This window comes from Molothrus aeneus, chromosome 8, assembly GCF_037042795.1.
Source record: "Molothrus aeneus isolate 106 chromosome 8, BPBGC_Maene_1.0, whole genome shotgun sequence".
Classification (NCBI taxonomy): domain Eukaryota; kingdom Metazoa; phylum Chordata; class Aves; order Passeriformes; family Icteridae; genus Molothrus; species Molothrus aeneus.
Genome location: NC_089653.1, coordinates 28,102,365 through 28,116,788, shown reverse-complemented (window position 1 = coordinate 28,116,788; position 14,424 = coordinate 28,102,365). Strand labels below are relative to the sequence as shown.

Sequence of the window (14,424 nt, the reverse complement as noted above, 5' to 3'; positions counted from 1 at the left end):
CCATCTTCTCTCTCAGCCCTCTGAGGCTCCTCCCTTGCCCTGCCTTGATGTTCTGCACAGGTTCTGCCTGTGACAAAGGTAAAGCTTCCCCAGGGCTTTACTTCCATGTGCTGTGTTGAGTGTTTAATGGCTGAGTCTCAGATGAGATGGGGGCTCAGGTTCCTGCTTGGAGACCAGCAGCTGGGGAATTTGATACCACTGTGAAGTTACCCTTTAGCAAGGTTCATACCTGCCCTGTTCACTTCCCAGGCCATGCCTGGATCTTTGCTGTGCTCTGTGTGTTGTGACTTGCACAAGAGAAACTTCTCTCTGAAAAAATCCAGCAAAACAGCCTGGTGAAGGTTAGAGGAGTCTTTTCTTTGGATTGCATCTCTGGGCATCTCCTGTCACCCTCCCTGGGTATCTTCAGTCCTTCAGGATGTAAGGAAGTCTGTGCATAGAGTACCTGCTTAAAAAACCACAAGTGTAAGTCTATGATTTGGCCTTGCAACTTCTCTTGAAAGTTTCCCAAGCACAGAAAAAACTCAAAACCCAAAATCTCCCTTTTGAGTTTCTTGCAAGTCACCAGCTGGCAGCCTGCTCCCTCCCTGTGACCTTGTTCACTGGGGTCTGAGGATGAGGGAAGAGATGAGGATCTGACTCCATGCTTCAGAAGGCTTGATTTATTATTTTATGATACACATAATATTAAAACTATGCTAAAAGAATAGAAGAAAGGATTTCATCAGAAGGCTAGCTAAGAATAGAAAAAGAAAGAATGATAACAAAAGCTTGTGTCTCAGACAGAGTCCGAGCCAGCTGACTGTGATTGGCCATTAATTAGAAACAACCACATGAGACCAATCCCAGATGCACCTGTTGCATTCCACAGCAGCAGATAATCATTGGTTACATTTTGTTCCTGAAGCCTCTCAGCTTCTCAGGAGAAAAAAATCCTAAGGAAAGGATTTTTGAGAAAATATCATGGCTACACCTCCCTGCAGCAGCAGCTACAGTGAAGTGCCAGCCCTGGGACATGTCCTGCCAGCCCTGGACATCCCAAGCAGCAATTCCCTGCTGGGGATCTTTGCCCTGGCAGGGTTATGGAGCAGTTGCTCCACCACAGCCTCCCCCAGAACACAGCATTGGGAAAATTATCCCTGACTGCACTTCTGTGTGTAGAGCAAATTCACAAGGAACTGTTCCAGTCATCAGCCCCACAGTGTGACAGTGCCAGCCCACCTAAGCACATTTTTAATTTCTCTCCAGTTAAATACACAAGCCCACTGAAATCTAAGTCTAGGATTGCTTTTTCTTTTTTTTAATTGTTAGCCCATTTCCCCCTGCTCCCCTCCTCCCCACAAGTAATGTGAAGTTTATGACCCCTGAGTAATGACTGTGGAATGCTCTGCATCCTACAGCCATCTCGAGGCATCTGGCAATGGGAATCTTCACAGCATGTAAAAAATACACAGATAATACCATTGTAAATAACTCAGATCAAAACAAGTCAAATGTCAATGCTAATTTGCTGTCAAGTATAGCCCAAGACCACTTCCTCCTGCAAGAAGAGAGACCCAGTTCCCAAGTGTGTCTTGCTCCCCACCAAAAGAAGCTTATTCTCCACCAAAAATCTCTCCAAACTCTGAATTAACAAGAGTGGAGATTTTTTCCCCTTTGCTGTTTTGTTTTTTCTCTAGCTTTTGTGCCTGTCTGCTGCAGAGTCCAAGGCTGGGAAATGAAACTTCAGTTTTGCCTGACATTTTTCTATTGTAAAAAAAGGACTCTTGGGAGAGATATTTACTGTTTTCTATGGCTCAGTCAGAGGGCAAGAGAGAAAAGTTGTTCCAGGAGTCCCCATTACAAAGCATTTTTTCACATAGGCTCACTTTTATTTTTTAAAGGCTGGGAGATGAAAGAGCCAGCAGCCCTGGAACAGGAAGTTTGCTGTACATCCAAAGGTCAGGTGGGTCTCAGACAGTCACTGCTTCCAGCTCTTTTGTGTACACACTGCAGATTAAAATGGACATCCCAGGCTGCATGTAGCCATGGCAGTGATGGGGGCCCACGGGTTTGGGGGGAAAGGAAGAGAGGGGAAGCAGGGAAGCAGCAGAGCACAGCCTCTCCTCAGGCTGGGATTTCATAAGACAAAGCACTGGGTGGCTGTTCAGCCAGCTTAAGGTATTCCCACGCCCCCACAGCTTTTCCCTGCCATCAGATATGTCAGCATGACTGCTTGTGGGGTCACTCTCAGTGACATTCGGGAACTGATCCTTCTTAGAAAAACATTTTTTTACTTTTTATTTCACTGCACAGCGTTGTTGGGGTTTTTTTAATATTTTTAAACCGAGTCAGTTCCCTGCTCCGAGTGTATCTCCCAAAATAATTGTGCTGGGCATGAAAAATGGGGTGGGCACCAGTGAAGAGTGGCGTCTGAAGGAAAAGCAGAGCACAGTGAACAGCCAGTGATAGTGCACTCTGTGTGTCAGGAAATCTGTCTCAAGTCCATGGCAGAGAGGGCAGCTGGTAGCATTCCCCTTGTCCCTGCCATTCCAGCAGTGCCAGCACACCTTCTGTGACTGTCCATTGGAAGGGTGGCATTGTCTCCAGGGCCTTTGAGGGTCACACTGCAGAGCCAGGTGTGTGCCAAGTCATGAGTGTTTCAGCTGCTGCCCCAGTATGAAAGAGGGAAGGAAGGGAATGGACTAAACCCCACCTTCAGCCTGCACCTTCTGGAGGAGAAGGCTGTGCTGCTGGCAGGGGAAGGCAGGTGCACACCCTGAGGGTTCCATGGCCTGTGCCAGGCTGCTGTTCAGGGCAGGAGCTGGGACAGAGCCCTGCCAGGCACACTTGCTGTGTAATGTAATGTCTCTGCTAAAACTGTGGCAGGACTCTTTGCACATAGGTCAGGAGAAGATGATCTCTGCAGAGCTGAGTTCCTCCCAGTGAAATTCCCAGCCTCCAACGCTGGCATGAGTAAGGGGCTGGATGTAAATGAATAGAGCATCCCTGGGCAGCCAGTGGAGAAGCATCAAAAGGTGAGAGAGGTCTGACAGGAGCAGACTGACAGATTTGGAGGCTGATTTTGCTCCTTGGGCTCTCCACACTTGGGAGTCATCTATTTCCCATAATTTGGGCTATCCCAGCCCCCACATCTCCAGGCAGTGGAGGGGAGAGTCCATGGTAGAACCAAACCTCTCTGCAGGAGTAGCCCAGCAATGGTGCCAGAGGGAAACAGGGCTCCCCCTTGACTGCCTCTCCTGGATTTAGGCTAGATACTGCAGGGGAGACAAAATGCAGCTGACTCCATTCAAGGAGTTCATTGACACAGGCTCTGAGGCTTTATGTGAACCAAAGTGTTTGCTGTGAAGCAGGAGACAAGGTAATAATTGAATCAGGGCTCACAATGAATGAGCTGCTGCTGAGAAATGCCTCCTTTACAGCCCTGATAGACTCAGATGCTCAATGACTGCCAGGAGCAAACTCTGTGGTATCTCAGCTCTTACCCTAATTACCATTTACAGAGGAGTTGCTAGATGAATGAGGACTGCAGTATAAAGGACTTTAGTAAGATTTATTGATGGGACTACATAAATAATTCCCCTTGCAATGATCCATTTAAGACCACAGATATTGTGGGAGGAGGAAAGCCACTGTTTGATATTTTGAATGATTTTAAAGTGTGTGTTTTATTTTTATGTTTCAGCTATTGCTGTTCCCTTAAAAAAAAAACCTCCCCCTGCCACCTAGGTTTGTGAAACAATAGTAGGTAATTGAATATAAGCTTCTTCTGAGGCCAGTAAATATTGGATGATAGAAATGATTCTATGATAACTGGCCTGCCATGGTGCTCAGGCAGCCCAGAGCATAATGCTTCAATGCCCTAATGTTGCTGTGACCTCTTGGCACTCAAAGTTGGCGTTTTCCGTAACTCACTAATTGTTCAGCTTCCTGAAAATTATGTGTGTGCTCTTTCTCCCTTGGGAGCCATCCCAATAGAGGACCCTTTGGAGATTTTTCCTGGGCCTGGCCAGTTTGAGTGAAAATGGAGGTGCCAACAGGGCAGGCAGATCACCTGGGGGGTAAAGCTGGCTGAAAGATTGACCCTGTGAAGAAAAAGTGAGTAACATTTAATCATATCAGCAGTTTAATCATATCATCATATCAGCCTCGACATGCAGCCAGCCCACTGCCAGTGCTGACACAAGGAAAGGGCTTCACCAAAGCAGAACTGAGCCCCCTGCAGATCCCAGGATTTGACTTTTTCTCCTCATGGCGACACCCAGGAATGCTGACCCCAAATTAACTAAACTTAAATAAACCAAATTTACTAATCATCACCCCAAATGCCTTTAATTGGGACATTAAAGATTAATGTTTAAAGATTAATTAATTGCCCCATTAAAGATTAGCTCACTGTGGAATGGAGTAAACCAAAACAAATTTAAGACACTTGCAGTCTTAGTTTGGTAGGATGTTCTGCAGGACCCTTGAGAGATACTAAAGCTGCTGTGGCTCTCCAGTTCACCACTACTCCTCTGCTGTGTCACCTCCTGCTGCTGCAGCACTGATGCCTCTGAAGATGTCAACACTGTGTGCAAACACTTGCAGGTTACTTCAAGAAACGTTCCTTGGTGGTGCTGTGGCTTTGTGCTGAAAACCAAGAGCCACAACAACAGTATTTGGTGGGTGGCCAGTGAGAAGCAAGTGGGGGACAGAAGAGGCAAGATCTTTTGAAACAGCTTCTGAGAATTGCTTATCAGCAGAAACCTCATCCTGTAGCAGGAACCCACAGAGTGCCCGTGCTGCGTCTGTCCGTGGGGAGAGCAGCGAGGTGCATCCAGGCTGGGCCATGTGCACCTGCACAGCCCCTCCTGCCCCACACGCCCGCTGTGGCTGCAGCTCTCTGCTCCCTGGGCATGGGCAGATGGTGGCCTGAGTGTGCAGGAAGTGCAGGACACTCTTCCCTCCTGCCACATGCTAAAGGGTGACGCGCACACCATTGCCCAACGCAGCCCTCATGCCCCGCGCTCCTGGGCGACTCTCCCAGTTGCTCCTCTCCTCCAAAAAAAACCATTTCTGGGCACCTGGCCTGCACTGTGAAACAGCCTTTGTGTGATATTTTGTCAGCTACAAATAATTGAAAAAGGCCTACATAAAGTCCTAATTGTGTCACAGAACAGGCTCTTCAGTCATCCATCTTCCTATTAAACTTGTGAATTTCAGCTACTCAGCCCTGTTGGAGTTATTTTCCCCTTCCCCTCCTTCCTCTTTTAAGCTTCTATTTATATTCTCTCAGTTGTCTCTGCCAGAAGATCTCATGTGGATACATTAGGCCTTTTCAAAAGGAAAGTTGGATTACAGCGATTTTTCTCCCCGTAGGACACAACAGCTTCATCATTCATAACAGAGCAATACACTATAACTTCATTATAGATGGCATGAAGCTGGCCTATTTAAACAGAATACTTAATGATGGTTGGAAAGGCAGGAGAAATTCAGCTCCACAGCTCTGTGTGTGAAAAGAGAAACTGCATTTTTTTGGTATTTACCAAGGCAGATTTCTTGATTCTTGATTAAATCTCTTTTCACAGGAACAAAAAAAAAAAAAGGGGGAAGACTCAACTGACATGGTTGAAACTTATTTATTACCTGGTAGTTAATTCCACTTTGGCAGGTAGTCTGGCATACCCTAACATCTAATATTTATAGCAGGAAAGGAAACTTGGACTGCTCCATAGTGCTCAGCCTCCAGTGAAACAATCTGCAGTTTATTGGTGCCGTAGGACCACAGGTTCTCATTCTTTCCCCTTGCCCCTCTCAGCAGTGCTGACCACAGAGACTCTGCACCTTGACTCTGACTGAGGAGAACTGGTTAGGGCCTAAAGAAAAGCTGCAGACTGAAAACCACTCTCTTTGGGAAAATGCCAGAATAAATAGCCTTCTGCAAGCTCACAGTTGACATCAGGCCACAGTTTGTGGTGATGTTGGGGGCGGCTTAAAAAATCCCAGTGAAAATGTAGCAAGACATAAAAATTAATCTTTCCTCATATTTTGATAAAATTAGTTTTTCTTCTCACCCAGCTAAGCTTTCCTGGTGCTGAAAGGTGCCAAGAGTTCAGCTCTGTCCAGGCAAGTCCTCCATCTACAGCTTGAGACTCCACACAGATTTTTTTTTCTTCTGGCTTGGGAGAGATTTTGCTCAATGCTGGTTTACTGGTAAAACTTGAAAGAGTGGATGAAGTTTCTAACTCAGCTGAAAGCCATGATTTCCTATCCTATCCCCTCAAAAACAGGACCATGTTGCCATGAATTAGTATTTTGGTCACCTAAAGAATCACCAGCAAAGGCATCAGCAAAAGCAGGTTTAATATGGAAGAGAAAGTGCAACAAGGTTCACTGGCAAGGTTTACTCTAGTAGTTCCTAGGTGATTAAAGCACACAGAGAAAAAGCAAACTAAAATCTAAAGTCAATTAATCTAAAACCTAAATCAATTCCGAAATTGTCCATCTGGAGCCTAGAAGGAGGGGTTGGGGAAAGGGTAAGGATAAAAAGGAATAAGGGGCACCCTCCCATTGAGTCACAAGGTTCACAGTGGACCCCCTTGCCAAACTGAGCCCCAGAATTCACCAATGGTTTAGGCCTAAAGGTTTAGCAGCATTTAAATTAACAGCACTTAATCAATAGCTCAAGTTAAACAATTTAACAAAGCATTCAGGTAGAATTTACTATAAGCACAAGAGCAACTCATAGGCCAAGCTTGCTTAAAAATCGAAAGCACTTAAGAGTCTTGGAGAGCAGCATTCCCAGTACACTTGCTATGCCATATTCACACCTACACACACACAGATCTAAAGGAGTCTGTGCAAGGTGTATCCCTGTGAAAAATCCCCCTCAAATTCAGGGAAAAACTCACATTGGATCCTTTGCATCTTCTGAACAGGTGAGAGAGAGGTTGAGTCTCGAGGAATTGGGGGTTTCAGCCCAGGATTTGTCAGTGTCTGGTGCTGGTCCTCCAAGAAGAGCAAAGGTGAGAGTTGGTGGGGCAGTGCTGGGGCAGCCCCTGTGCCCCAGGAGAGCTCAAAGCGCCTCCCTTTGGACTGCTAGGGTCACAAGAGACTTGGCTTTAAGTCATACAATATTCCATCCTGGCTGCAGTTCAGGTCAGTGGCTTTCTCTGAAAGTTCAATTACAAAAAATGCTCTTCTACTTGGGCTGTTATTCAGGCAAGAAGAATAAGTTTCCAAGGCTGTTTGTAGAAAGCCTGAGTTCATTAGACAACACTAATTCCTGGAGCAGCCAGTGTTTCTGATAAACTCCAGAGGAGCTCAGCCCAGCTGTTCCTCAAGGCCAAGACCTAAGGAACATTTCTGAGCTCATAGGCCAGGGGGCTCATGGAGGGATGATGCACCACCACACAAGGCTAAGTACACGTCAGAACTTTACATCAGAAACTCTTGGGAAGCTGATGGCCACATCCTGTGGTGCCTGGGGGTGTTACAAGCTGCAATGCAGGGCACTGATAATGGGGAGGTCTGCTGGTGTGAGCATCCCCATGAGAAGTTTGCAGGGAAAGGAACAAAGCATGCTTTGGGCTCCTCTAACTGATATTGAACATTGTCAGAGGGAAGCTGAGGGACTTCTCTGGAGTGGGGAGAGGGTCTGGGGTAGTAAAAAAGTACAAGGAAGAAATGGCTTCAGGAGGAACAAATGCTGTGGCTGTTGAGCACATTGTCTGGTCAGCATGCCTCCTACTTTGGCCACAGGAAGGTATTCTATCTGTCAAGGGAAAGAAAACAATTCAAGCTATTAGGACTCCCTGTAATTTGGCCTACAAGCAGCTTGGACTTAACAACTGAAAAGGAAATGTCAAATGATGGGAAGCCAAGAGAAGCTCATCAAAAAGACATCTGGTCCTGCTGTCCTTAATGGGAAATCCCCCCCTCCCTCCAGACACCCTCTTCCCAGCCATGCTCTTTTGAAACAGTTAATGTCTGAGAGAATCCAAAACATTGCTGGAATGTATCAGTGATGGAGCTTTTGTATGGCTGAGCAGCTAAACAGCTCTGGTTTTGTTTGTGTTAGGGTTGATTGTCTTGCCTTTCATCGGTGAAAGTCAGAAATGGCTGGACAGAAGTCAGTGGAGCAACAGTGGTCTAAGGCCAGCTTCAGCTGGGGGACAATTTGGTCACCTCTTTTACAGCTGGAATCATGACATGCTTCACAGGGAAGCAAAAACACCTCAGAAGAGGAGCCCATAGGCACCATACTTACAAATCATCCAAGGTGAAGGATTCATGCCTCCAACAGAGTATTTAAGTGAGCAGCTCTGCTGGAACAGCCATGCTGTCCCATCTGCCTCTCTGTTTCTTCTGGCCCTTTTTCCACTGACTGAAGCCTGGCAGGCTGCCAGTGCCTTCCTGGAACCAAGGAACAAGTCTGGGCTGCTAAAAGGCACCCACAGGGGCTACCTCTGGGGAAAGACTGCTGCTCATGCTCCTGAGTGGGTAGCCCAGGATCTTCAACGTGTTTCTGCCCTCAGACACGTGGCAATGCCATTTATCACAGCCCCTCCCAGAAAATCATGTTCCCAGGGCCTGGGTGCCTCCGAGTTTCAGCATGGGATGCAGAGTGTTTGATCACATGAATCAGGACAGTCGGCAGGGTCCAGCTATTCAGATCTCCTTAGGGAATGAGCAGAGGACTCCATTCAAATTCCCAAAACCAATTATTCCCTTCATCCCTTGAATCAGGAAATCTGGAAAACCAGCAGGATCCAGCAGATGAGGGTTCAAAGACATTGATGGGAGCTCCATAAACATCCTGAACTCCTGCCAGTACTCCCACCCAAAAGGAAGACTGGGGGGACTTTCAAAGAGGCAGCTGAGCTGTGACTGATGATGGCTCCATCCAGTCCCAGCTGTGTGTTCCCAGCTGCTCAGTGATCTCCTCCTTCCATCCAGCTGCAGCTGTTTGCCATTTACCTGGTACTGTCCCAATCCTGCCTGGCTCCACTGCAACCCAACTCATCCTCCCCAGGTGGGACAAGAATGTGCCATTTTAGTTTTCTGTCATTTCAGCGTGGAAGTTGGTGCCATAACAGTGAAAATGGCACTGGAAAGAGAGAGATAATTTGGCCAGAAGCAGTGGGAGGACAGAGACTTCTCCCTGTCAGAGACAGCAATGTTGTTTTGCTGGCTCAGCTGTCCCTAGGTCCACAGGCTTTGTTGCTGTTCAGAGGAATCCTCAAATGGGCAAAAGGAATTCTCCTACCTCAGATTATTGTCAGCATTACATTATTGAAGCCAGGGACTCCAAAGTGAAGAAGTCTTTGGCTTTCTCATTTCTTGGCATGGGACACACCTCAGCTTTAATCTCAGCTCAGGCCACCTCTGCTCAAATCTCTCTGAAAAAGTTTTATGTCTGCTTGACCACAACTGTGCACTACTACACCTTCATCTAAGTGGGGACCCAAGATGATCTCTGGAAGCAAAGAGGACACAAGGACACCACTGATCTGAGATCTCCCTGCTAACCCCAGTCTGCCAAGCCATCTTATTCCTCCATCTGTCCTCCAGGTGCCTGCACAAGTGGAGCATTTGACACAACTTCCCTTCTTTCAGGAGCTTAACAGAACCAAGATAACTCTATCTCTGACTGAACTCGGTCTTGTTGAGTAAATTCCTGAACTAGGTTTTTACAGCATTGACAAGTGCATGGGGAAGAGAGACAGAAAAGCCTCATGAAACAACATATACACTTCAAGTGTGGAGGAAATTTCTACCTTTTGTTCTGCTAGATGGAATATTTTCCCTGAAGAAAGGAAGAAGTCTGGGGACTGCTGCAACTGGAATATCTGAGCAATATCTGAGAGAAAACACCCCAGAGAGCAGCTCTGCACTTTCCAGGTCAGGTGTGGCTCTTCCTGACAGTCTCCACCAAGCACAACTCCCCTGAAGTCAGTGGAGAGCACCTGCACACAAGTTCTCAAGGCAGGGTTCCTTTGCTTTCACCACAGAGAGGTCAAGAACCTTCACCACACTTTGTGCCAAGCTTAAACCAGGGAAAAAGCAAAGTGCAAGCAAAGAGAAGAAAGCCATAGCAAAGATTTAGACAAATATAGACATTAAAGACTTTGCTGATGCAAAAGGTAGGTGTAGTAATCAATAATAATAATCAACAATATTAATGAAACAATGTACACCTGCACAGGGTACTTAGGGAAATTAGAAAAGTGTTTAGCATTTCCATTGGAGAAAAGAGATGATTTGGATTATGCTACTACACAAGGTATTTCGCAATTACAAAAAACAATTACAAATCATTGTAATTGTTCACAGAGTTCATTTAGACTTCTAAATATATTCTTGATTCCTGCTCTGTTTCACAGGAAGCAAAAGAGCTTAAAGGCAGTAAGTCCAGAGAAGCAGAATGACATCAATTGAAAGCCACAGCATAGTACAGGGAAACTTTAGCCAAAAGTGCCAGTTTCACTAGCAGCCAGACTGCCTATCAATACAGCATAAATATGCAGGGAAAAAAGGATCAAAACATGTCAACTGCAGTATGAAGCTCTGCACTGAATGATAGGATGTCAGCCACATAAAAAAGGGATTAAACAAGATGAGCTTGGCCCTCCAGGGTTTTCACACCTGAGTCATCATTAATGACAATAATCATCATCATTAATAAGCATCACTAATAATAAGAAGGAAAAAGGCAATGAATACATGGGTGTACAGGTAGATGGCTGTTATTTTATTGGCTTCAAGAAGTCCCAGCAGGAAAACCAGTTTGCTGTGTTTGCTCTACTTGAGCAAAGTGGTAAACATCTAGATTTCAGCACCAACACTGGGAACATTAATTCCTCATTCTAAACAGGGTCTGGGTATTTCCCAGTTTTATTAAAACCCAGAACACAACAGCCTGTTTGAAAAAGAATACTGCCAAGTATTTTAGGTACTTCCTACTGCAAGAAGAAGAGGGCAAACAGGAAGAACTTGTATTCCTCTGGCATTACTCTTTGGTCCATTGTCACTTGTTCAGCAATTGCCCTGGGCCTAACCAGCAGTCCTGGAATTCCAGAGCATCCTTATCATGGGAAGGGAAGGAAGGGACAAGCAGGGAATGTAAAGGCTCTGGGTCCTGAAGACAGGAATCACAGGTATCTGACATTTTGATATTTCAAAATCATCTTTAATTAGTTTGTGTAACTGGTATTATCCTTAATTATCCTTGCTTAGTTCAGAATGCCTGCTCACCTGCTTCAAGATAGAGACACACCTCAAAGGTTTGCAAGGCCAAGGCCCACCCTGCTAGATTTTGAAAGCTATAGCCAAGAAACAGCTGGGAAGAGCCCTAGGAGAAGTATTCCTACATGGCAGGCACATTTATTTATTTTTCTCCATTTACTGCAGACTGCTATCTGCTTGCTGGATATGATGGTTCAGGCACTTGGCTTTCCTGTCTCCTTGTGTGGTGGGTGTGCCCTGGCAAGAGGTGAGAGATGCTCCAGCCTCAGCTCCCTTGAGTGGCAATAGCTCTTTATGCAGCCTTGCTCTTGTATGGAGAGCTCCCATGTGGCCCAGGTCACTTTCTGGTTCCACAGAGCTCCTCTGAGAGGTGTCACCCCCACCAAGCACTGCCTGGCAGGGTGGGGACAGGAGGGGCACACAGGGACCCAAGGAGTGTCAGGGCAGGGCTCTTCCATCCAGCCTGGCTGCTTGCTCTCCATGTGAGCCAAGAGAACTGGCTTATGGCTATTTTCAGAAAATGTAAGGAGGGCCACATGATGGAGCCTTGGGGTGCAGCAGTGACATTTTCCAGGCTACCTTGGACCATGGATGTCAATGGTTTGTGGGCTGACAGGTCCAAAACCTGGCAAATACAGGTTCTGTGAGCCTTCTGTTGGCTTTACCTTACAGATACCAAGGAGAGCAGTTCATTTTCTAGGTAATGGTTGCATATTTTTCCACAGGAACACTGGAGCTGCACACCCAGGTCAGGCCCTTAGCCTCACCTCTTGCTATAAAGGCCCTGTATTAGACAGGTATGGCTCCCTAGTCCCCACACCAATGTTAATTTTGAAGATAAAATTTCCCCTCTAACCCTCATAGACTTTGCTGTTTGTTACTTTCAATGTTCTCATTATTGATATACACAGTAAATTCCTTGAGTGTCTCCACAACTTTAGCCTGAGGTCAGACTGTCACCTGTGCCTTATATTGAGGTCAGACTGGATGCCCACTTCTCCACGTGTGACTATTTGTGCACTTTGGACATGATATTTCTGGCTGCCACGGCAGAAATCAGGCAAAAATGTCACTGCAGCCCAAGGAGAGGGACACATCCCTGTGAGACTGGCTCTGTCCAGGAGCCAGGTGCTATCAGGAAACCTTAACAAAATCACTAGAAAGAAGAGTGCACATTCAGTGGCTCCGGATACAGCTACCCCGGCGTGGAAGGAGAACCCAACTTTCCAGCCTGCCAGCCCCGAGCCCAGGTGTGTCTGCCAGGCTCCTGCCTGGGCTCATGGCACCGGGACCACCCATGGCTATCCCGGGATAAGAGGGGCCTTTCCCAAACGTGCCCAAAAGCGTGGGCCTTCCCCAAGCGTGCCCAAAGCCGCACTGCAGCCAGAGGTCAGCATCCCAAACACGGAGCATCCCCAGGAGCCGCTCCCCGCTTCATCCCAGCGCCCGGTGCCCGGCGCTTCTCCTCGGGGACCGGCCCCAAGCCCCGGGCAGGGTCGGCTCGGCGGTCGCAGCTCTCTCCCCACGGCAGAGCCGGTGCCGCTGGCAGCCCGGATCCCGGAGCCGATCCCGGAGCCGATCCCGGCCAGCTGCGCGCCTCGGGGCGGGGCGGGCGGGCGGGGCCGGCCGGGGCTGCTGCTGCTGCTGCGATCGGAGCCTGCGGAGCGGGGCCGGCCGGGGCAGCCGGCGCTGCTGCTGCGATCGGAGCCTGCGGAGCGGGGCCGGCCGGGGCAGCCGGCGCTGCTGCTGCGAGCGGAGCCTGCGGAGCGGAGCGGAGCGGAGCCGTGTCCCGGAGCCCTCGGCGGTCGCTGCGCTGCGGTCTCGCTCATCGCCATGGAGAAGTACAAAGGTGAGGGGATGGGGGCGTCACGCGTGTCCGTGTCCTCGCTCGGGGACCGCCGGGGGCTCTGGGGACCTGCGGGGCGGTGAGCTTTGGGGGTGACAGACCCCTGACACGGGCTCCTGAGGAATGCTGTCCCCCCGCGTGCGAAAGCGGCGCTGGGATGCGGGAGCAGCTCCCGAGGCGATGCTTCCCGAGAGTGGGACCGGGATCGGCTGCGGGGAAGGGTCCCTGTGAGAGCGGGCTGAGCACGTCCTGGGGCCGGGAGGGGCTGTCCCGCCAGCGGGACCGGCGGGGAGAGCGGGGTCCCGCTCCGCCGAGGAAAGGCGGACGGACGGTGGGGACGGGAACTGGCTCCGGGGGAGGCGATCTCCGCCCTGGGGCCGGGATCAGCTCGGGGATGGAGGGGAAGCGGTGCCCGCCCTGGGGCCGGGATCAGCTCGGGCATGGAGGGGAAGCGGTGCCCGCCCTGGGGCCGGGATCAGCTCGGGCATGGAGGGGAAGCGGTGCCCGCCCGGGATCAGCTGGGGATGGAGGGGAAGCGGTGCCCGCTCAGGATCAGCTGGGGATGGAGGGGAAGCGGTGCCCGCCCGGGATCAGCTGGGGGTGGAGGGGAAGCGGTGCCCGCCCGGGATCAGCTGGGGGTGGAGGGGAAGCGGTGCCCGCTCAGGATCAGCTGGGGATGGAGGGGAAGCGGTGCCCGCTCAGGATCAGCTGGGGATGGAGGGGAAGCGGTGCCCGCCCGGGATCAGCTGGGGGTGGAGGGGAAGCGGTGCCCGCCCGGGATCAGCTGGGGATGGAGGGGAAGCGGTGCCCGCCGGCTGGGGGAGCGATGGGGAAGGTGCGGGGCAGCGCGGGCAGGTCCCACCCGGGGATGTGAAGTCCCTGAGTACCTGCCCCGGGCACGGGGTAGGAAGCGAAGGAGAAGGAGGGAGATGTGGGAAAATTGCACGTTTTATCTGATCCGGCCATCGGGACCTTCTTCTGCCACTTAAAAGCAGCGGCTTGTTGCGTTTCTGGAGCCGCTCAGTTGTCTGGCATTGCCCGTTCCGTCTTTGGTCCTAAGCCGCCCATCTGCGCGGGCTTCCCACCCTCCCAGGCGGAAGAGGCACGACGTTGAGTGTCCTGTTTTCTAAACGCAAATAGTTTTGGTGGTTAGGGAGAGGGTAGGTGAGCAGCTCCCAGCCTTCTCCCTGGCAGGTCTCATCCGGGCTGGCTGTCACCCACAGCCCATTTACATCCCCTCAATCAATGGCTCTGGCGCTTCCTGCGTGATGCTGCTCGGTCCTGAGCACCGAGACTGGCACATCCCAGGTCCGTGCTGCTGTGGGCACTCCTGGGCTCTTTCCAAA

General features: G+C 49.5%; 1 protein-coding gene across 3 annotated transcripts in view; it reads left to right on the top strand.

Annotated features, from left to right (window-relative positions):
* The first annotated feature begins 12,973 nt into the window (after positions 1-12,973).
* The window catches only part of AFAP1L2 (actin filament associated protein 1 like 2), a 66,940-nt gene continuing 65,489 nt past the window's right edge, over positions 12,974-14,424 (top strand). For all 3 annotated transcript variants that reach the window (XM_066554821.1, XM_066554820.1, XM_066554822.1), the window contains exon 1: positions 12,974-13,081. In XM_066554821.1, coding sequence (XP_066410918.1) covers positions 13,066-13,081 — 16 coding nt within the window. In that variant the 5' untranslated portion in view covers positions 12,974-13,065. The remainder of the gene's footprint in view (positions 13,082-14,424) is intronic.